The sequence below is a fragment of the Clinocottus analis genome, unplaced genomic scaffold (genome assembly GCF_023055335.1).
Source record: "Clinocottus analis isolate CAN_PGR_092001 unplaced genomic scaffold, fCliAna1.0.p SCAF_3, whole genome shotgun sequence".
Lineage (NCBI taxonomy): Eukaryota > Metazoa > Chordata > Actinopteri > Perciformes > Cottidae > Clinocottus > Clinocottus analis.
The window spans coordinates 488,729-510,000 of NW_027176042.1; the positions used below are offsets into that span (position 1 = coordinate 488,729).

Consider the following 21,272-nt stretch of genomic DNA (forward strand, 5'->3'; position numbering starts at 1 on the left):
TTCTTTCTCCTTTTTTATCTTCGTGTTAAAGAGTTTTACTGCAGGGTTTACTGCAGTCTTTGAAACTCTTGAAAAGCGCCACATAAATCTCTGGCGTTATTATATCATTAATAAAATGTTTTTCTCAAATGAAAGGCGAGTACTAAACTAGTGTCAACGGGATTTTAACATGGACGTTTGATACCGCAGTATTCTTTCAGTGAAACGGTCATTTTCTAATAGTTTTGCGGGATGACACGACACGATGCAAAGAGGGAATTTGCTAAAAACATTCAGCCTTCATTCATTGTAAATCACAGTTTGAATAGTTTTCCTTAATTATAGTGTTAAGAGACATAAGGAGTCAAGCGTTTTTATGACAAAGTACTCAACACAATGAAAATGGGAGGAGCTGCATTTAATATTGTATATTTTCTGTAAGTATAGCAAGGCATTTGACCTTTTTGTTTGTGTGTAATTTACCCATAGCAGACTGATATATATCAAAAGCCAAACGAGGCGGTTAAAAATCAAGCAGTAATTCCTCCTAGAAAAGTCAGAAAAATAAATATAATTTAGTGTTGCAGACATGTATCTTGCTCTTCCTTCCTATTCTGCTATATATATATATATATATATATATATATATATATATATATATATATATATATATATATATATATACCTCCGTAGAAGAAACAACCAGGACACAGCAATAGACAGTGTAATAAGTATTTTATTGCATTTTATAATGCCATTGTCAATAATTAGTACAGATTACATGCAACTAGACCTACTGTACAGTTTTTTATTGTCTGCATGGACAGACACAAGAAGATTCAGGTTACAAATACACAGATATATGTGTGTGTTTTTATACAGCATGAAGGAAAGGGCAGTGACTGGCATTACATGGCTACCCGGGGGGGTGGGGGTGGGGGTGGGGGTGGTGGAGGGTTTCAGAGGGCTGGGCTCCACTGTCTGTCTAAAGCCACCACCCAGTCCCTGTCCCCGCCCTCTTCCTCGGGTCACACTTTCAAATAACAAGAAACGAAACCAAAAAAACAAAACAACCAAAGGATAAAGAGAGGTAAACAGGTAAACTGAAACTAAAAAAAAAACAAAAAAAAAACGATACAGAGTCACTGCTGAAAATGTACACACGTTCCTTAGGTTTAACCAGAGGAGAGCTGAAGTGGTCGTTCCATCGGATTCTGGCCTCCTACTCGATAATACCGTCAGGCAATGCATCCACTTTTGAGAGTCCCTTTCCCCTCGTATGACACCTCAGAACTGTCCAATCACAAGTCAGGATTTGGGCTCCCTGTTGTCCTTTTGAGTCAGTCACCAGCCAATAGGATGCAGGCTGGTCCTACAACGCCATCGCACGGATGTAAAAGAGAGATAACAGCTGTCAGTAAAGGTGATCGGTGAAGTCGATGGAGACTTTTGGAAGTAGCTCGGTTTTTGTTTGGTTAAGGTTGTGGCATTGGTTTTGGTTGCAGTTTGGTTACAGTTCAGGAGTTTTGGACTAAAGCAAGCGCTTGCTTCCAATGCCTTTGGTGGTCAGAGGATGAGCTGCATCTCTGAGAGCCGTTCCACATTTTGGTATCGGGACTATACGCAAGAGGAGTATCAACAACAACAAAAAAAGATGCAACAGTGTCAGGCTTTTGATCTGCCTCTGTGGGGACTGGGAGATGAGGTTTGTGACTGGTCACCACCAACCAAGGTGTGTGACTCAGTGACACACACACCCCCACCACCCCCATGGCGCCTGCAGATGATTGACAGCTCCACGGGTCGGAGTTCAGCACAGGAATGACAGGGGTCAGGGGTCAGAGGGAGGGGTCACAGGGAGCTGGGACACATATTGGCACCTGAGAGGACCAACAGCAATATCTTTCTAGAGCTCCGCTGTTTGTTTTTTTGTGTTTTTTTTTTTTTAAAGCAAGAGAGGGGCTACATAGTCTTACATTTTTTCTCTTTTTCCATTTAGAGGTTTTGGTCCTGTCTTTGAGAAAAAGTCCTTCTGAGGTATCAATACATAATGAAGTAACTTTTTAGTTTGTTTTCCATTTGTTTTTTTTCTTTCCTTAAAAATGCATAAATGCAGTACAGAGACAAAAAAGTATCAAAATAGACCTAGCTAAGATAAATATACAAACAGGTGTTACCTAAACCACTGATCTAACTTTTATTCTTTTCCATTTTTTAGAGATAATACACTTAAAAAATCAGCGTCCCAGACGTTTTATGAAGAACTGAAAACAAACAAAAACAAAACTAATAAACCGAGATACCTGCAGCACTTAATATGATAAATACATATACTTCAGCATTAGCAGTACAGTATAGGAATCAGAGCTGAAAGCTTTACAATAGCTAAACAGGTGCAGAAAAAAAGAAGAGAAAAATCAAAAAGGACAAAAATGAGAAAGAATGCCCTGGAGAGATAAGTCAAGCATTATTATACAAGAATACATCGTGTTATGCCGAGCTGGAGAAAGAACAGAAGTGTTTCATGGCGACCTGTGAACAATCTACATCTTTATAAAACAGCTTTTGTTTACAGGTGTACCTTAAAGCACAAGTCAGAGATCATCTATGTTCTGTATGCAGCAGTTCCTCTTGGTTTGGATAGTACTAGTAGTGATGAGTTTCATTACGTGTGTATGTGTGTGTGTGTGTGTGTGTGTGTGTGTGTGTGTGTGTGTCTTAGTCCTCTCAGCGCCTCTGCAAGTGTTTTTGGCGAAGTGGGTGCTGCTGTGTTTGCGAGTCTTTGGATATCTGAATGGTCAGAGCCTCCGTTACACTAACCCCATAGCCTCCTATGCTTCTGTTATACCCCCTGTGTGTGTGTGTGTGTGTGTGTGTGTGTGTGTGTGTGTGTGTGATATAGTCTGTCCACCATTAACCTCTACAACCAGCTCCCACCACGTCACCGCTAGCGCTACCGCTAGTGTTGCCGTAGAGCATGAACATGCACACGTACAGTCAGAGCACACAAGTTAAGAGGCCGCTAACATAGCTCAGTGCTAATCGGGTGCAGCCTTCTATGCTTCTGTTATTCTGTTACCCCCTGTGTGTGTGTATGTGTGTGTGTGTGTGTGTGTGTGTGTGTGTGTGTGTGTGTGTGATATAGTCTGTCCACCATTAACCGCTAGAACCAGCTCGCACCAACACCACATCACCACTAGCGCTAGCGTTAGCGTTGGCGTAGAGCATGAACATGCACACGTACAGTCAGAGCACACAAGTTGAGAGGCCGCTAACATAGCTCAGTGCTAATCGGGTGCAGGAATACGGTCAGTTTTTACACTTTCATATCTAGTGAGCACCTTCACGACACACTTTGAGACATAGAGAGTGCTTTAGATGTGGTTTAAGGAGAGGTAGTCATTTTTAATTCCATGGAAAGTGAAACATCTCTATGTTTTGGGGCTCGAGCAAGATGCGTTAGGGAGTCCGGATTTTTTTTTTTGTGTGTGTCGGTAATACAGTAAGTGTAACACGTTTTGGCATTCCTTATTATCGTGGAGCAAAAATGGAGGAAAAAGAAACATATTTGAAGAGAGTTCAGTCTCCCGTTGGCTATGCGTTGAACTGTTTTTGAAAAGGAGGTAGTGTTATTTTTGGTTTTTATCTCGTTTCAAGATGTCCGTCTGCCACTTTGTACTTTGTTAGAAATCAGCCTCTAATGCGACAGGAAACCGTCCTGTTTGAACACAAAGTCATCAGAAAGGTTCTTTCATTAAATAAGAAAAATCGTGCAAGAGATAGTATGAAAATATGAACCCAACTTTCAATTACATGATGTCCCTTGGTTGTTTTTCCTCTTACATTGGTATACTTTCTATTTTTGTTCCCTCTTTATTGTAATATATATGTTTTTGTTTTTTTGGAATAACTCCTCCCTGTCCAAAGATGTGACCTTTGACACCACATGACAGTACACGTCCTCTTCCTGCAAATACTACATACAGACCAAGAGGATGTGTGTTTGTTCCCGAGTTTTAAAAAAAAAACTCCAAATGTTTGTTTTACGACAGCACCAGAAAAAAAAAGTATCCTGTAAAGCAAAGAAAATTTAAAATGCCTTGTTTTTTTTTTCCTTTCCGGCCTGCTCATACAGCAGGAGGGCCGGTCTGAGGGTTGTGTTTGAAACACAGTGTAGCCTGAGCGTGGGAGAGACAGGGTTTCACCTCTAAGTGCTTTTTTTCTTTACTCTTTCTTTTCGTTTTTCAGAGGAACTGTGCGAGGTTTTGATAATACTACTTTTTTTGGCCCCATACCAAATGTGAGTCATTTGTAACCGCTTATCATGTAAAAAAAAGCTTTTGATGTCTCCAAATTCTCGTTTGCTTCACACACTTTGGTTTTTTTTTTTTCGGAATGGTGTGCCACGGTTAAGTCATGTATAATTTGAACACAATAGTTATATGAATACAAGAACAAGAATTCAAACTCCTGGTTTGTTTTGTTGTCTTTTGGCCAATTCTTTAAGAAGAAGAAAAAATAATAAAAAAAGGAAACTCAAAAAAGGGCAAAATAAACTACAGGGTTTTTGGTTTTCTACATATTTCTTTGGTTACCTGTAACAAAAATAAAATGGGAATAAGCAGATAATAGATTAAAAATAAATGTTAAATTTGGTATGGCACTGTAGAGAAAAGTAATGCTTTTATGCTCACGGAAAAAAACAAAGAATAAAAATAAATCTCACGTGCTATTCTTTTAACACAAACTCACACAGTGAATTGCAGATAGCTTCTACACAGTAACTATTACAACCATAGAGCTTTGAACCGACGCCGAGCAGAGTCGCCACATTTTGGTGTCCCACGGAAAGAATTCCCCCTTTTTTGTTAATCAATTTGGACACAGTTCCAGGCGGAACCTTTTGTGGGATGAGGTATTCTCTGACTGCAGTCATAATATATATATAATTTTTTTTAAAGCATTACTGATATTTCTCAACTAAATACACAACCAAAAAACAAGTGAATGAGAGAGAATTAAAAACAAGATTCAGCTGTTAAATAATCTGTCTGGATAATGGCAACTTTAAGTGCTATTTCCAAAATGTCTTGCCTGCTACACTTGGGACAGGAAGGGAAGGGGGCGGGGTTTTTTTGGGGGAGGGTATCACAAGTTGGGACAATACTGCGCTTTCTTTTTGTGTGTGTGTTGCCAATACTCATTTGGAATGGTGTGAACAGCCAGCAAGTAAATCAAACAGTTTACAATACAAAAAAAAAAACCACACACAAAAAAACAGCATCCTTAGAAAAGGTACGTCGAAAAACAGAACGCCACCATGGAAATATTGATCCTCCAAAAAAAAAAAAAAAGAAATCATAAAGATGACGATAATCATCCTTCATGATCATAACATCAAATAATAAAATGACAAAAGCTACCACACTTTTTTTCTCGTTATATTCCATAATCGCGTTTTCTTTTTTTTTTTTTTAAGTCACAATATTTCTGTCGACGCTTCCCGCCGCCCTCGTTCCTCTCTGCTTTCCCCTCTTCGTCTCCTCGTTCTCAAAGTGTTCCCGAGCTCCATCGCTCCATCCGCACAGACGGAGGAGAGGAGAAGGACAGCACCAAAAAATGGTCCGATTCCTGCAGTCCTTTCGGGGGGTTTCGGGGGGATGGGAAGGGATGGCGGTGCGGTAGGAAAAATGTCTTTTCACTGAGAAGCAAAGAGTTTAAAAGATGTTCGTCACTAAGTGTCTTGCTGTGGGAGGGAAGGGGGGCGGGGGGGCGGGACCCTTTCACAATGGGCTCACACGTGGACTTTGGAGCCAGCGCTGCAGAAGTGTTGGAGCACTGCTAAGCTATGAAAAGTGCTCTTCTCCTTCCCTTCCTTCCTTCCTTCCTTCCTTCCTTCCTTCCCCGTCTTGAAGCCCCGACTGGATTCATTTCAATCAAATCAAGAGAAGATGAAAAAAAAGCAAGTGATTGACTCAAAGAGGGGGGAAGAAGGAGAGACCAGCCCCCTGGTGACCGCTCCAAATGTATATACACATGATCCCGTGTGTGTGTGTGGCTTTCTCTTTTAACACACACACACACACGCATACACACACACACACACACACACAGTTGTGTGTCGTCAGGTGGCCCAGGTGTGCCGAGCAAGGAGGAGTGTGTATCCTAACCCCTAAAAAAGGTCTCTACACAGAAGTGGATTTGAACCAGGGAGGATGATGAGACACGGCTTGACAAGTTAATGAGTGTGTACGTGTGTGTGTGTGTGCGTGTGTGTGTTTGTGCATGTTGAGTGGTGTTACACCTCTGAGCCAAGTGTTGGAAAAGAAACACATGGAGGTAAAGCAGTGGTCCACAGTCTGAAAAGTAACGGAGGTCATCTAAACCCTGTTTGGAGTTTCTCAATGTTGTCCTTGGTTGCTTGCATTTTCTTAAAAAAAAAGAAAAAAAAGAAAAGAAAAACGAAAAAAACAAACACATTCTCTTTTTTTCTCTCCTCTCTTTTCTGTTAAGTGTACTGAAGCGATCTTTTTCCTCTTCTCGCTGACGAGAGGGCTCGGTGGGGGGATGGATCCCGCTCGTGTCTCGTCACCCTCCTCCGTCCCGGGGATCCGTCCTACTCCAGCTCCTCGGTGGGGAGATCCTCCTCCAGGTCGCGCTCGTCGCTCGGCAGCGGCAGGTTGTGTGTCGCGCCGGCCAGGTGGGAGACGGAGCGACTGTCCTCCTCCAGCTCGGTGGGCTCCTCCTTCACATGCACCTGGTGGCTGGAGGAGAGGGCAAACCGCTGTTAGCAGGGCGAGGGGAGGAGCTTCAGAGGAAGGTGCCAATTGCAGAAATATATATATATAAATATATATATATATATTATCTACTGTTCAGTTTGGGGTCACCCAGACAAATTTTCAGTTTCTTCACAAGGTCTCTCATTGAATATCCTTCATGTCTAAGAACAAGAACAGACCGAAGAGTTTCACATGAAAGTTCTCTTTTTCTGGCCATTTTGAGAGTTTAATGGACCCACAAATGTGATGCTGCAGATACTCAACCAGCTCAAAGGAAGAACAGTTTTATAGCTTCTCTCACCAGCAGAGCTGTTTTCAGCTGTGTGACATCACTGCACAATGGTTCTCAAGGGATTGGTAAGGTTTTTTAAGGTGTTTCAAGGATTTTCAAGGATTTTACGGGTTTCCCAGGATCTTTAAGGGGTTTTAATGCTTTTCAAGGGATTGTTAAGGTTTTTTAAGGAGTTTCTGTAATGCTTTTCAAGGAATCACAAGGGTTTTTTAAAACGGTTTTAAATGATTTTCAAGGTTATTACGTATTTTCAAGGGGTTTACAGGCTTTTTAAGGGGTTTGAAGGGTTTTCTCCTCATCCATTAGTCTTGTAAGGCGATGATCAAACACAATGTACCATCAGAACTCTGGAGTGATGCTGGAAATGAGCCTCTATACACCTATATGTAGATATTTCATTAAAAACCAGACGTTTCCACCTAGAATAGTCTTTTACCACATTAACAATGTATAGAGTGTGTTTCTGATTCATTTCATGTTATCTTCAATGAAAATAAACATGCTTTTCTTTGAAAAACAAGAACATTTCTAAGCGACCCCCACACACACACACTTTTGACCGTCAGCGCCCGTCCCCGACAGGCCGGCGTGCCCGTGCGTACCTGTACTGGTGGGGGCTGAGCGTGGGGCTGCAGCTGCCGTTGCTGTTGACCTGCTCCACGGTGGAGCTGACATCATCGTGGCCCACGTGCAGCATGTTGAGGCTGGCCGCAGACGGGCACACCAGGGAGGGGCTGTTCAGCAGGGACAGACTGCTCTCTGCCAGAGCCGCCTGCACACACACACACACACACACACACACACACACACACACACACAGTCAGTTTAAATGACGGCTGGGTAACATTCACTTAAAAAAAAAGACGTGCGACCCATCAAATTCATTTGATGAATTAACCTATGAAGCAAAAAAGTGCATTATAAAGTGCAACTACACGCTAAACACAGTATAATACATTCATTTTCTTCATGCATTGATGAGAGCTCTGATATATACACGGAGCACATTTGAATCCAATAACTTGCGAGTGAACTTGACAAACCACTAGGGGGCACTTACACACAGTGCTTCTCCCCATCATGGCTAGTGTGTGTGTGTGTGTGTGTGTGTGTGCTTTTAAGTCATAAGTGAGTGTGTGTGTATTCACGAGAAAGTCTCAACAGGAGCGTTGAGTGAGACCGATCCACAACCTCAATTTAGACAAACACCAAACATCAGTGTCGTCTGTGCCGGCTCACATCCAGACGTTTGCAGATGAGGAGGGTTTAAACACCCGCCGCCCCGCTCACACAGAGGGGAGGAAATACAAAAAAAAAAAGACAAAAGGAAGGGAATTCTCACTCTAGCCAAGAGATGAATTTTCTGGGACAGGCGATAATTTTATGCGGTAACCTTAATTGACAACTACTTGACGCTATAAATCATCTGGGTGGCAAAATTGCATGTGTGTGTGTGTGTGTGTGAGAGAGAGGGAAGGGGGAGTGGCGGGTTTCGGTGTGTGTAAGAGATGGGTCGAGTGTGTGTGTGTGCAGAGTTGGCACACGTAAAAGTGAGGTGGGGGGGTGAGAGTGTGTGTTGGAGTGGGAGGAGGGAGGTGGTGTGAACGTCGTTAGGGAATCTGCTAATTATAAGAGGGAATTGATATTACTGCCCTTGATTGCGATTGGCTGCTACTGTGTGTGAGCGTGTGCGTGTGTGCGTGTGTGTGTGTGTGTGTGTGTGTGTGGGAGAGAGATAGAGAGAGCAGTGGGGGAAGAAGAGGAGCACTCCTTACCTGGTAGCTGGCGTTTAGGGATCCAAAGCCCAGGCCTGAAATCATGTTTTTCACCAGAGTGGGACTTCTGCACAACACACACACACACGCACACACACACAAACACACACACAGCGAGAAAAAGAGGGGTGAGAATCACAGATTGAGCGCATATGTATGAAAAGATCTGCCAAACCACTCCTGACAAATCTCCCAAATATGTTTGTTACAAGTAGAAACATACACAGACTGTAAACAGATGCTAAAACACACACATATTAAAGCGTCTAATATCTGGCGTGCAGGTGTGTGTGCGTGTGTGTGTGTGTGTGTGTGTGTGTGTGTGTAATTATCCCTGCTTTCTCTGGCGGTTGGAGAGAACATCTGTTTACAGACGCTAACAAGCTTTTTTTCTTCCCTCTCCTGCATCTCACACAGCTGCTTACTAATGGTGTCGACAAACAGAGAAACACACACACACACACACACATACACACACACACACACACACACGCCGTAGAGTAAAGTGTGTACACAATAAGCTAGCAACACTTTTTCTCTTTTTCTTGTGATTGCTGACTTGGCCTCTTGGTAATAATAGAGGGTCCATTTAGGCAATCATAGTGCCAGCACCCATAAGCTCACACACATCAAACCCAACCCTGTGTGTGTGTGTGTGTGTGTGTGTGTGTGTGTGTGTGTGTGTGTGTGGGTGTGTGTGCTCTTACCCGGTCATCTTTGGTGGTCTCCTCTTTTGGTATTCAACCTCATCCACAGTCCACACGGCCCCTTTAACGTTCTCAACGCGAACAAAACACTTGTGCAGACTTAGGTTGTGGCGCACAGCATTCTGGGAAAAGGGAGAGAGGAAAAAGGGAGAGCGTGTTAACATGAACACAGATACGTTGACAACACCTTAGCATGGGTATACAAGTATTATGTAATATGTATTATTGTTATTGAACTACACTTTCACTTTTTTTTTTTTTTTTCCTCTTGTGGTGGAGAAAAACACTTGAACACCACCGAGCAAAGAATTGTGAAAGGCATTCTGACACATACACACACAGTAAATCCTCTCTGGTCTCTCTTGTTCATTTCAGAAGTGTATTATCTTACACAGCCCGAGCTACACATCTTCATTTGCCGTGATATTCCAGGACTTCCATGAAATTCCAGCGTAACCTTGAAGAGGAAACAGCTCAAATTTGTTTTTTCTCTTCCTTTACTTGAAGTTGTCGCTTTCTCACTTCTTTCGGGTTGTGTTCAGTAAACAATGCTCGGTGTTAAGATGCCTTTTAAGTAGCGTGAACTGAAGGGGCATCTCCTTTTTCTCCACACACACACACACACACACACACACACACACACACACACACACTGTAGCTCCGCAGCGCTTCCACAGTGGAGCTGTTCTCTCGTAGCGTTATTTTATCAGAGCATTTTTCTAATCAGTCACCATCACACACACACAGACACACACAGACACACAGACACGCACATCCACAGGAGCTCAGACAGGCATGCAGGCACACCGCTATCTTCGTCTCGCCCCCCAGGGACAGGCCTCCCTTTTCATCTGCTATTTGTAGTTTGTTCATGCCCAATTTCATTACCAATTTTAATTCGTCTATAATTAAATCCTGCATATTCTCTCTGACACGTTGTTCTAAGCCGAGAGGGAGGGACAGGCCAGGCATGCATCACTCCTTGCCGTAATTACACAGGCAGATACACACACACACACACACACACACACACACACACACGCACACACACACACACACACACGTAATTACACAAGCCATAATCAGCGGAGGAACCCTTTCTCCCCCGCATCCCCTCAACCCCCGAGCCGTGATGCTAAGTTTTGTAAATGAGTCTGACCCCAATCTGCGCCCGCCACCCTGACAGTGCAAACACACACACACACACACACAACAGACACACACACACACACACAGGCAGGCAGGCAGGCTCGACACCGTAGACATCAGCGCTATTGCAGCGCTATTTGCATTCGTCTCCGTGATGAAAGCCTAATTCTCCCAGTTAAAACATTAGCAGTCATTTACAGTGGGTCACAGCACATGTGCCACTCATCTCCCCTCCTCTTGCAGGGAGGGAAGGGGGGGTGAGGGGGAGAGGGGGAGAGGGGGGGGGGGTGACGGGGAGAGGAGGGGAGGGAGAGGGGGGGCAACTGGAGGCAGAATTTTGGAAATAAAGGAAAGAAAATAGTGCTCCCTAAAAAAATATCTTCACATTGTTAATGTTTGAGCGTCACGAACACTCTGGTTGTGTGTCTGCTGCTGCCTGATGCATGCTGGGATAGACTACTACCATATCATCCTAAATACTGTGATTATATATATATATATATATATATATATATATATATATATATATATATATATATATATATATATATATATATATATATATATATATACATAGGTATGTGTTATTATCTAAAGTAAAAGTATTCACAATTCAGGAAGAATGCCCCTGTGAATGTTGCTATAATATATAATAGCATTTGATATTATTACTAATAATACTAATCATTATTAATATTATACAGTTAATGTTGTAGTTGGTCATCAGGGTCATTTTGACCCTTGTTTACGCTTTTGGGCAGTTTAATCTCTAATAAAGTATCACAGCGTCAGTAGCTAAAAATGTAAAATAACTGCAGTGGAACGTATAATATTTAGAGCCGAAATATAAAGCAGTTACTTAAATTAGTAACTTGTGAAGTATGTAACAAAGAGTATTGTTTAGATGCATCATCTTTATATGAAGGAGAGACTTATACAGGAACACAAATGGGACGCTGCTGTAATGAAAAGTGAAATAAAAGCTTTTCTTTAAGGCCTCAAACACCTTGAAATCACTCTGCACTCTTTTCTCCCCGTCGCTCAGTCACCCCTTCATTCTCTCTCTCTCTCTCTCTCTCTCTCTCTCTCTCTCTCTCTCTCTCTCTCTCTCTCTCTCTTGTCTCTCCCTCATTCTCTGTCTCTTTCCTTTCTATGATCAATGGCTTCCATTCCTTGACACCGCTGCTCCCCTCATGAAATATAACGGCTTATTAAAGGACATACATCTCTGCGGCCCTATTTGACTCTCGGAGCTGCTATATAAATACATACGGCCATATTTAAAGGTCTGCGGGGCCAACGGCACGGGAAGCAGACGCCAGGCATTAATAGTTAAAATTCATAAAAGTCAGATGAGAGGGGGGGGGGGTGAAGATATTCCTGGATGCCCCATCTCTTAACCCGCTCCACACCTCTCCCTCCATCCCTCCATCATCACCCCATCCCTCCCTCCTCCTAGGGCTATTAGAGAGTGGACGAGGTCTCTCCTCTTCCCTCTCTCACTTCCTCTCTCTCCGGAGGAGCGGACACTCAAATTAGCGTGAGGTTTTCTGTAGAAATGGGTCAGCACCTACAATGGTGGGATCAGGGCAGGTGTGTGAGAGTGTGTGTGCGTGTGTGTGTGAGTGTGTGAGAGAGAATTCAATGTGTGTGTCAGCTTTTTTAATGCGCATCTCTGTAATGAGACGGCATAACGGCTCGCCGCGGCGCTAGCGGGCTAAGTGGAGGCCGGCTCTCTCCGTGAGCGGACGAGGGAAGGAGGCGAGAGATTGAGGAAGAAGGAGAGAATTAGAACAATGGGAAGTGTCTCGTGAAAGGACTAAAAGAGCCGATACCTGTCAAATCAGTCATATCTGTAGGAGCTTAGCAAAAGTCGGCTTTAAAACATACGTCGCGTGTGTGTCGCTGCTTTAAATTGAGGCATTCAAAGAGGGTTTTTTTGCGAAAGTGAGGTCATTTCGCCAAATTCAAAGGATTCAAATAAGAAATTCCTGCCTGAAAATTGTGTTTCTGCCATTGTGGTCTCAGTCAGCATCTGCTCTGGGTTGGAGGGGTGAGGCGGGGGGGGGGGGGTCTTCATCAATTAGATATCAGCTTTTATCCAGTCAGAGTTGTTTGCCACATTTGAGTTTGAGTCCAAACATATTTGCTTTGAATCAGCTCGTAACCAGTCAGAGGTTGAATCTTTCATTGTTTTAAACCCTGTTTTACGCCATCGTCTAAACCAGGGGTGTCAAACATACGGCCCGCGGGCCGGATCCGGCCCCCCAGGGGGCCCAGTCCAACAGAAGAAAACACAATTTGAACCCCTGACCCTCTGCGTGTAAGACAAACATGCAAACCATTGTTCCACAGTCTCAATTAACATGAACATTGATATTATGGTGTTGCAAGTCGTTAAAAATGGATCCCGTCATGAAGGTGGCGTCACAAACGCGTCACAAAGCGAGAGAATCTGCAGAGGAGGAGCGCCCAGGCAGATACACAGAGGGCTGATGTCTGAATGTTTGGTCTGAATGTTTCTAGTTAATTGTTGAAAGACCTTAAAATAGGGTCTATCATCTAAAAACCTTCATCAAAGATTCAAACATGGAGAAATATTGTCGTTATTTATGCGTCATTATGCTGTGATTTTACTGGTCCGGCCCACTTGAGATCAAAATGGATGACAGCATGTGTTCCCTTCACGAGGATGAGTTGGACACCCCTGATCTAAACAGTCTGCTAGTTAGGAGATGAAATGTCCTCAAAGGGGCAAAGCACAGGGGAGAGAGAGTACGACATCGTACACATTTACCTTCCATGTGGCTGTGTTCCTCCTGAAATAGGCAAACTTGCGTGTAAACCAGTTGTAGATCTCATTGAGAGTCAACTGTCTGTCTGGGGACTCCAGAATGGCCTGAAGGACGGGGGAGGAGGGTGATGGGGGGAGGAGGAGGAAGAAACAACGAGATTTAGAGGAGGAGAAAACAGACGGGGAAGACGAGATGGTGCAAGCGGATCATCGGAGAGACGTACATGACGTATAAGAGAGGCGTAGGTGAAGGGAGGCCTGACATCAGCGTTCTTGTAGAACTCACAGTTCTGAGCCAGCTCTGAAAAAAAAAGAGGCACGAGCATTTAAAATGAAGCAATGTGTGTTGTGTTACATGTTTTACAAAAAGGATGCGCGACTTTAAACTAGCAGTGTGTATCCAGATGTTTGATATTGTTCTCTGTTTGAGTATTAAGTATTAAGTATTAGAAAGGGAACAAAATTATGAGCACAGCTTTGTACGGATGCCACATTTGAATAATCTTCTTCTTGAGAAGCCAATTCCTCACTTTTTACCATTCAACCTTTTGGAAACTGTGTGCGAAAATCCTCCCGCTCCCATTTTAAGTCCCAGCATGCCCCATTCAGACAATCTTTTGGCATAAAATACGTCATTTTTCTATTTTTTCACACTTTTTTTTTTACTGAAACTCCTTCTCAACTTACCAAGACTTTGTTTTATTGTGATTTTTGTTGCATATTCTGATTCTTTAGGTCCTAATCTTTCCAAAAAGTTGTCTTATTGACGCTCCAGGAGGCATTTTGGGGGAATCTGGCTCATATCATGCTGGATGTTCATAGTTATGATCAAAATATCTTTTAAAAGTGATTTGTATGCAGATATACATTTTTTTCACAAAAATTTGCTGAACAAATACATACAATAAACACAAGTATTGGAACTAATTTTGGGATCCTACAACAACTCAAACAGAGAAAAAGAGGTCAAGAGACAAAATTGCTCCCAGAGTTTTCAACGTGTTGTATACAACATAAATATTGCATTGATACCTGGAATTAAAACTACAATTTGTAGTTTCTGAGGCTATATGTTGTTGCTCTTGCAGGGAAAGCACACGACAACTACTGTAAGAAAACACTAAAGCAGTCATTGGATCAAAAAAAAACACAATTTGATTCAATTATGAATCAATAATTAGATAATGCATCGTAACAATGCGGTCTGTTCCAGTCTACCTGAGGCGATGGGGGTGCAGTACTTGTCGGAGTTGCGCCGGCGTATGGGCCCGACGCCGTGCGAGTGGGAGTGGGAGTGTGTGTGCAGGCTGGAGGAGCTGATGACGGAGGGGCCCTGGCGCAGCGGGGTGATCGGGGCGGCGGCCGAGGTGGGAGGGTGAGGGAGGCCCTCAGGGTAGATGTCGCTGTCCCGCTTTAACAGAGAGCCACTGGAAGCCAGGTTCAGCTGAAGACACACACACACACACACACACACACACACAGATACATCACAGGGATTAATTCAGCTTCGGACAATCGTTCTTCACGGCTTTTCTATCGATGACATCACCTGAAAATGTTCAAATTCTGCACTTTAAATGGCTTTCTTTTCAAATATATATTTTATTTTTCGTGAAATCTCATATAAACGTACCGCGCCTCGGTTTAATATTGTCTAACGATGTCGACAAACTTCACTTTGTATCTACAACTGGCAAATATACAGGCTTTATATGAGCTTATGCCTCATTAATATCAAATCATCTTAACTTTAAGAGGAGCATCATCTCCATAAGATATAGGGTCAAGGTCTGGCATCAACGTATGAGACAATACTTGTGTGTCATACACGTCAAGTCTCTTCCGAGAAAGTGTCTCTGAACAGTTTTGTCTACTAGTTGTGTAAGAACACACATAATTGTGAGGTTATAACTTATTAAATTGACATATCCAGCGATGGCTACCATTGTGAAGTCACAAGATCTAAACCCCAACACTCCTGCCGGCCGACAATTTACCAAATGCATTCTTGCACAGAACCGCACACACACACATACACACTGAACATGCACATATACTGCATTTACACACACACACACACACACACACACACACACACACACACAGCGCTGGCTGCAATTAACCCTGCGTTTACAGATACAAAACCACAAGACAGCATGTTTGTAAGAAGGGAACACACACATGCACTCTGCGGTGGCCAAGGCTTCACGGCCCAATACGGCCCAATTAGGCAGAGCCTTGCACAAATATAAAAACACACAGACACACACACACGTACACACACACAACACACAGAACCAGTACTCCCAGTCTCTCTGGGACAGCCGTTGCAGGGCTGCTAGTTTAGGACTAATTAAAACCAGTGTGTGTGTGTGTGTGTGTGTGTGTGTGTGTGTGTACGCGTGTTGTCTAAATGTATGTAAAATGTGTGAATCGCCCCCCCCCCTCATCCTCCTCCTCCTCCTCCTCCCCTTCCTCTCTAGCGTTTAAGTCGACTGGAGGGGGGCGGGGCTGTTTAACAGGTACTTCATTAACGCCGCAACCCTGCCACATCACCACGGCAACAGTCGAACCCTGTTAATTGAGGCCAAGCTTTGTTTCCATTCCTGAAGCCCCGCCCCCCGCACCCCCCTCCTCCAATCCCTGACCCCGAGGCTCGTCTCCGGTGGCGACAGAACACGCCTCTTCCTGATTTCCCATTAGATGTTAATAGCAGCCGATCCCCCCACAGCACATCACCCAGACACACAAACACACACACACACTCACACACACTCACACACACGTTTGTATCCCCTCAAATTAAGACACTCTACTCTCTAATTGACAATTAATTTCAACATCTTCATATTTTAATAAGAATCCTCGTCAATCTGAATGATGAAATATTCATTAGATACCTAATAACAACCTCACACACACACACACACACACACACACACACACACACACACACACACACACACACACACACACATCACAATGTTAACCCCTTTAGTTGGGACACACTGAAAATACTCTCTCGCTCTCCGAAAAGCTAGAAAAATTGTCATCAAATTGAATGAATCTAATAAAAAACACACACACAAATAAGTAAAAGACAAAAGTAAAGGTTTTTTCCAAACTTTCCTCATCTGAGGAGATGAAGGGAGTAGTACAAGTTCAAGAATCAACTGAGGCGGTAACAAAACTAAACTAACTCCCACAATGCACCACCAACCTCACACACTGAAGTTCCACTATGAATATTTGATTTCATAACTTTCTCTTGACAATAAGAACCGTATGAAGTTTTCTAGGAAACGACATGCACAAAGAGAGAAAGAAGGAAGCAAGAAAGACAGAAAGTGAAAGAGTTGAAAAGAACAAAAAACTGTCCTCATGACTTTCTAAATAACACATTAACCCTCTCTGGTCAACAGGGGGCGTCGCTACCAAGCGAGACAGAAAGAGAGGAACTTAAAATCCCAACAAGAGAGAGAGAGAGAGAGAGAGAGAGAGAGCGAGAGAGAGAGAGAGAGAGAGAGAGAGAGAGAGAGAGAGAGAGAGAGAGAGTGTGTGTATGTGAAAAAGAGGTAAGAGCAAAGCTTTGGGTCGAGAAAGGGGTCAAAGAAAAGGTCACATAATCTGGGATTCGGGGTGTACTCACAGGTTGGTTAAAAGGCTTTGGCTCTGAGGGGCGCATGTGCAGGTGGGTCATCATCGCCTGGAGTCGCTCGCTCTCTTTCGCCAGCTGTGAAGCACACGAGGTGGCGTTGGTGGTGATCGCCCCGGAAGAACGAAAAGACAGAAAAAACAACCTAAGTCCACGGCGCTTCGATTGATATAATGCCGTATTGACACTGAATTACAATTACAATTACACCTCAGGGCAGAGGGGATGAATATGAAAGTCAGCCACCTCAGCAACCCGGAGCTCTTTCTCACACACACACACACACACACACACACACACGCACACACACTTACACTCGCCTGCAGACACACTCGTCCCCGTTTGACATTGTTAACTGCCGTTTAATGGCTGCTGCTACAGCCTGTGGAGACGCCGCATCCTGCCTGTGTTTGTGCACATAGTACAGGCGTACACACACACACACACACACACACGCGCGCGCGCGCGTCGCCTCCAGAAACAACGGATCTACTCCGAGATAGACGGCACCGTTAACATACTCACACACTGCAGAGATGTGCAAATATGAGACGTTTACACAGTGACTGTGCTGTTGTGTGTGTGTGTGTGTGTGTGTGTGTGTGTGTGTGTGTGTGTGTGTGTGTGCGGGTGGAGTGGCGGGGGGACCGCTGAGGGATGAAGTGACATGTCAGAGAGACGGCCGTCCTGATGTGATGTGACGTCGGCTGCCTCTCTGTCACTTTGTGTTCCCTGGCGGTGCCTTCAGGGGCCTCAGCTAAACGCTGTTTACCACCACCACCAAACACAATGCCAAGCCTAATGCAGGACACACACACACACACACAAACGCAGCCATGTGAACGGCTCATTCTGAAGTGTTTTTTATCTGAAACTGTGTCAAGACGTGAGGTGAAGAGGCGGCTTTTGTGTTTTCACTTTTTCTTACATGGAACATTTCACTTCTTGTCCAGTGTTGGTGTTTTTTTTTTTGCTTTTTTGATGGATGTTTCAAGAGCGTGTGCGTGCACCACTCTGAGAATAAGAGAGGCCATACAGCCTGGTCTTCCTCTTTCTAGCTCACGTCTCTCTCTCTCTCTCCCTCTTCCCCTCTCAGCCTCGCTCTATCTGTTGTCGGTGACCAGAGCAGCTTTATAATTGGAGCGGCGATGGCAGCTTCCCTGCCGACTGCTCCTTTTTTTTTTAAATTACAAGCTCCACTGCTCTCCATAAACTCTGGCCCTGCCTTCAGACGCGTTACAGCAGTGGTTCTCAAACTGTGGGGCGCGACCCTCTAGTGGGGCGCGGAGGTATTGCAGGTGGGGCGCGGGGAGAGATGCAGATTCTTAAAAAAAGATAAAAGATGTTTTTTTTGTAAGAATCCATGTTACCCATCATCCTTAGTAATGAAGGAGCTTTGTGCTGCGGTGAAGCTCTGGGGCTTCAGTGCCTTGCTCAAGGACACTTCAACATGAAACTATGGGGAGGAAACAGGGATCCAACCGGCTTCCTCGGTCAACTTTTTTTTTGCCAAATACAAGTTATTTTTCGCCCATATATAACTTTATTTGCATTGTTTCAACGAAGATGAGTGCACATGTTATTAGTTTTTGTCAGATGGAGCAATCTGGTTGACTTGAAAGGGATTTACATTCTTTTTAATCTTTAAATCTTTAAAGTTGGACCATTTTGTTCCCGTGTTGTCGGGGCGGTGGGGCCTGAACATTTTGCTTCCTCCAAAGTGGAGCGTGACAGGACAACTTTGCGCCCTGAACGGCTGAAACAGACTTTCACGACTGTGCTTGCGAGTGGACGAGAAGGAAGGAGGCGACTCACCTGAATCTCCAGCTGCTGGACCACCTGCATCTGGACTCGACACTGAGCCGTGCTGCGGTCATCGAGGGCGTGCTCGTTGTTCAAGTGCCTGAGGAAGTGGGAGAGGGAAACGCAAAGCACTGAACGTTACAACTCCACGATCATTTCCAAAGCTTCCCCCCGCCATCCCTTGTCACATCACTTCACAGGTCCTGGAATAATGAAATAAAGAAAAAACACACAAAAAAAACCCACCCAGCTGTGAGCTGTGAGCTGTTTCGGCGCTACAAAATTAAATCATAATCTCGCAGTTTTATTTTGTCTAGAGCGAAGAACGCAGCAGCTGTGTTGTGTGTGTGTGTGTGTGTGTGTGTGTGTGTGTGTGTGTGTGTACTTGGTTGGTGCTCAGTGAGCCGTGATCCAAGACAACCACCTGGATATGAGCTCATGTGTTATCGCACAAAGCCTTATCTTAAGACTTTCTGCTAGCCGAGCTCCACTCCACTTATTAACGCTGATGTGTGTGTGTGTGTGTGTGTGTGTGCATGGACGAGGTGTGTGTATGTGTGAATGGTGGCGCTGTTTGTTTCCTCCACTCTGGGAGGACCCGGGACCTTCTGATCTTTCCCAGCCCAGTCACCCCCCTGTCTCCCTTCCTCCATCCCTTTCACTCTGCTCTGTCATCGCCAAGGTTATTCACAGGTTGCTGCTGCCTGCCTGGTATGTCTGTGTGTGTGTGTGTGTGTGTGTGTGTGTGTGTGTGTGTGTGTGCTTGGTACTTGCTGGTGTGTCAGAGTGAGTTACAGCCTGTGGTGCTAAGTTAAAATCTTCACTTTTCAGACTTGTTTACTGTAAAAAAGTGTTTTATTAGCTATGTGCGTGTGTCTTGTATGGCTATTTGTGTGTGTGTGTGTGTGTGTGTGTGTGTGTGTGTCTGTGTGTGTGTCTGTGTGTGTGTGTGTGTGTGTGTGTGTGTGTCTTTAACAAAGCAGAAAAGTGAGGCGATACCAGACGAAGACCAGAAATGAAACAAAAACAATGATGTCATGGCACGGCTAATCCTGTCAGATAGACGGCTCAACACAAGTGCACGATAATAATAACAAAAACATGATCTCACCCCTCCCTCTCTCTTTCCCTCTCTCTCTCTCTTTCTCTCTCTCTGTCTCTCTCTCATTCACTCTTTCTAAAGCTCTCTCGCCCTCGCCGCTCGCTCTTCTCTCCACTCGCTCCTTCACAGTCATCTTCTCCCGCAACTCCCCCCAAAAAATGCCTTTGATTCACAGTCATTCCAACAGAATCGGCCCTCCCCTCCGTCTGTAGCCGGGCCATAAACAGTAGCAGGTTTTTTTTTCTTCTTCTCCTTCTTCTTCTTCTTCTTCTTCTTCTCCTTCTTCTTCTTCTTCTTCTTCGATGTGTCCCGACAATGAGGCTCTGTTTACTCCTCTGAGTGCTGGCAGACAAGGCTTTAACCCACATTACACCCAGCTCCAGCGACCACAGCCAGAGTATTATACCAGAGGACGGGAAGGAGGGAGAGAGGGAGGGAGGGAGGGGAGGTGGCAAGAGAGAAGAGGAGAGAAGAAAGGCCTGAAATAGTGGAGTGTCTCCCTCCTCTGTTCTTCTGCTCTACCCTTTTCCCTCCTGGGGGCGATGACTAAGGCCGGCTGGAAGGGAGCGCACTGTCGGACTGACGGCATTATCTGTCACTGCCTCTATTTCTTTTTTTTTCCATCTGACTCTCTCTCTTTCTTTCTCTTCCCCACACACACACACACACACACTCTATCTCTCTTTCTCCTCCCATCTGCCCCGGGGCTATACGTGAAATGAGACACCAAACAACAGCTTTCCTCTCCAAACTTTTTCCCCAGCCCCTGTACGCTTTGATCCGTCCTGTCCGATGGCATCACGATCACCGACGCGTACACACTTATAGGAGGACGTATTTCATCACCGCCGCCGCCGTGTATTAATATCTCCATTGGCTGAAAACGGCGAGGAGTTTCACCGCGATAATGAGAGCGAGTTTTGTTTAGGGCTTCATTAAAAAAAAGGCTTCATTAGCAGCCGTAATGCCACGGGGAAGTCCGTTTGTGCTTTGCGTGACAGAGGAGGAGGCGGCAGAATGTCAAGGTCAGCGGCTGCGCCGACGTTCCCCCGCGACTCCGAACCCGGCGCGGCGGCAGCAGAGCGGGGACGAGCGTCTTTTGCTTTTGTTGCGGGAACAAAACCGAGCGTGCGTGCGGATGAGCTAATTATGAGTCGTTTTCTGGTTTAACACGGGAAACAATGTGTCTGATCCTTCAGAGGGAAAACACACACACACACACACAACGCAAACA

General features: G+C 44.5%; 1 protein-coding gene across 1 annotated transcript in view; it reads right to left on the reverse strand.

Annotated features, from left to right (window-relative positions):
- Nucleotides 1-697: 697 nt before the first annotated feature.
- The window catches only part of foxp4 (forkhead box P4), a 65,035-nt gene continuing 44,460 nt past the window's right edge, over nucleotides 698-21,272 (reverse strand). Inside the window, exons 9-17 of the mRNA XM_068594285.1 lie at nucleotides 18,949-19,036; nucleotides 17,128-17,211; nucleotides 14,697-14,922; nucleotides 13,703-13,779; nucleotides 13,482-13,583; nucleotides 9,536-9,657; nucleotides 8,829-8,895; nucleotides 7,656-7,825; nucleotides 698-6,743 (exon numbers count right to left, since the gene is read on the reverse strand). Coding sequence (XP_068450386.1) covers nucleotides 6,596-6,743; nucleotides 7,656-7,825; nucleotides 8,829-8,895; nucleotides 9,536-9,657; nucleotides 13,482-13,583; nucleotides 13,703-13,779; nucleotides 14,697-14,922; nucleotides 17,128-17,211; nucleotides 18,949-19,036 — 1,084 coding nt within the window. The 3' untranslated portion in view covers nucleotides 698-6,595. The remainder of the gene's footprint in view (nucleotides 6,744-7,655; nucleotides 7,826-8,828; nucleotides 8,896-9,535; nucleotides 9,658-13,481; nucleotides 13,584-13,702; nucleotides 13,780-14,696; nucleotides 14,923-17,127; nucleotides 17,212-18,948; nucleotides 19,037-21,272) is intronic.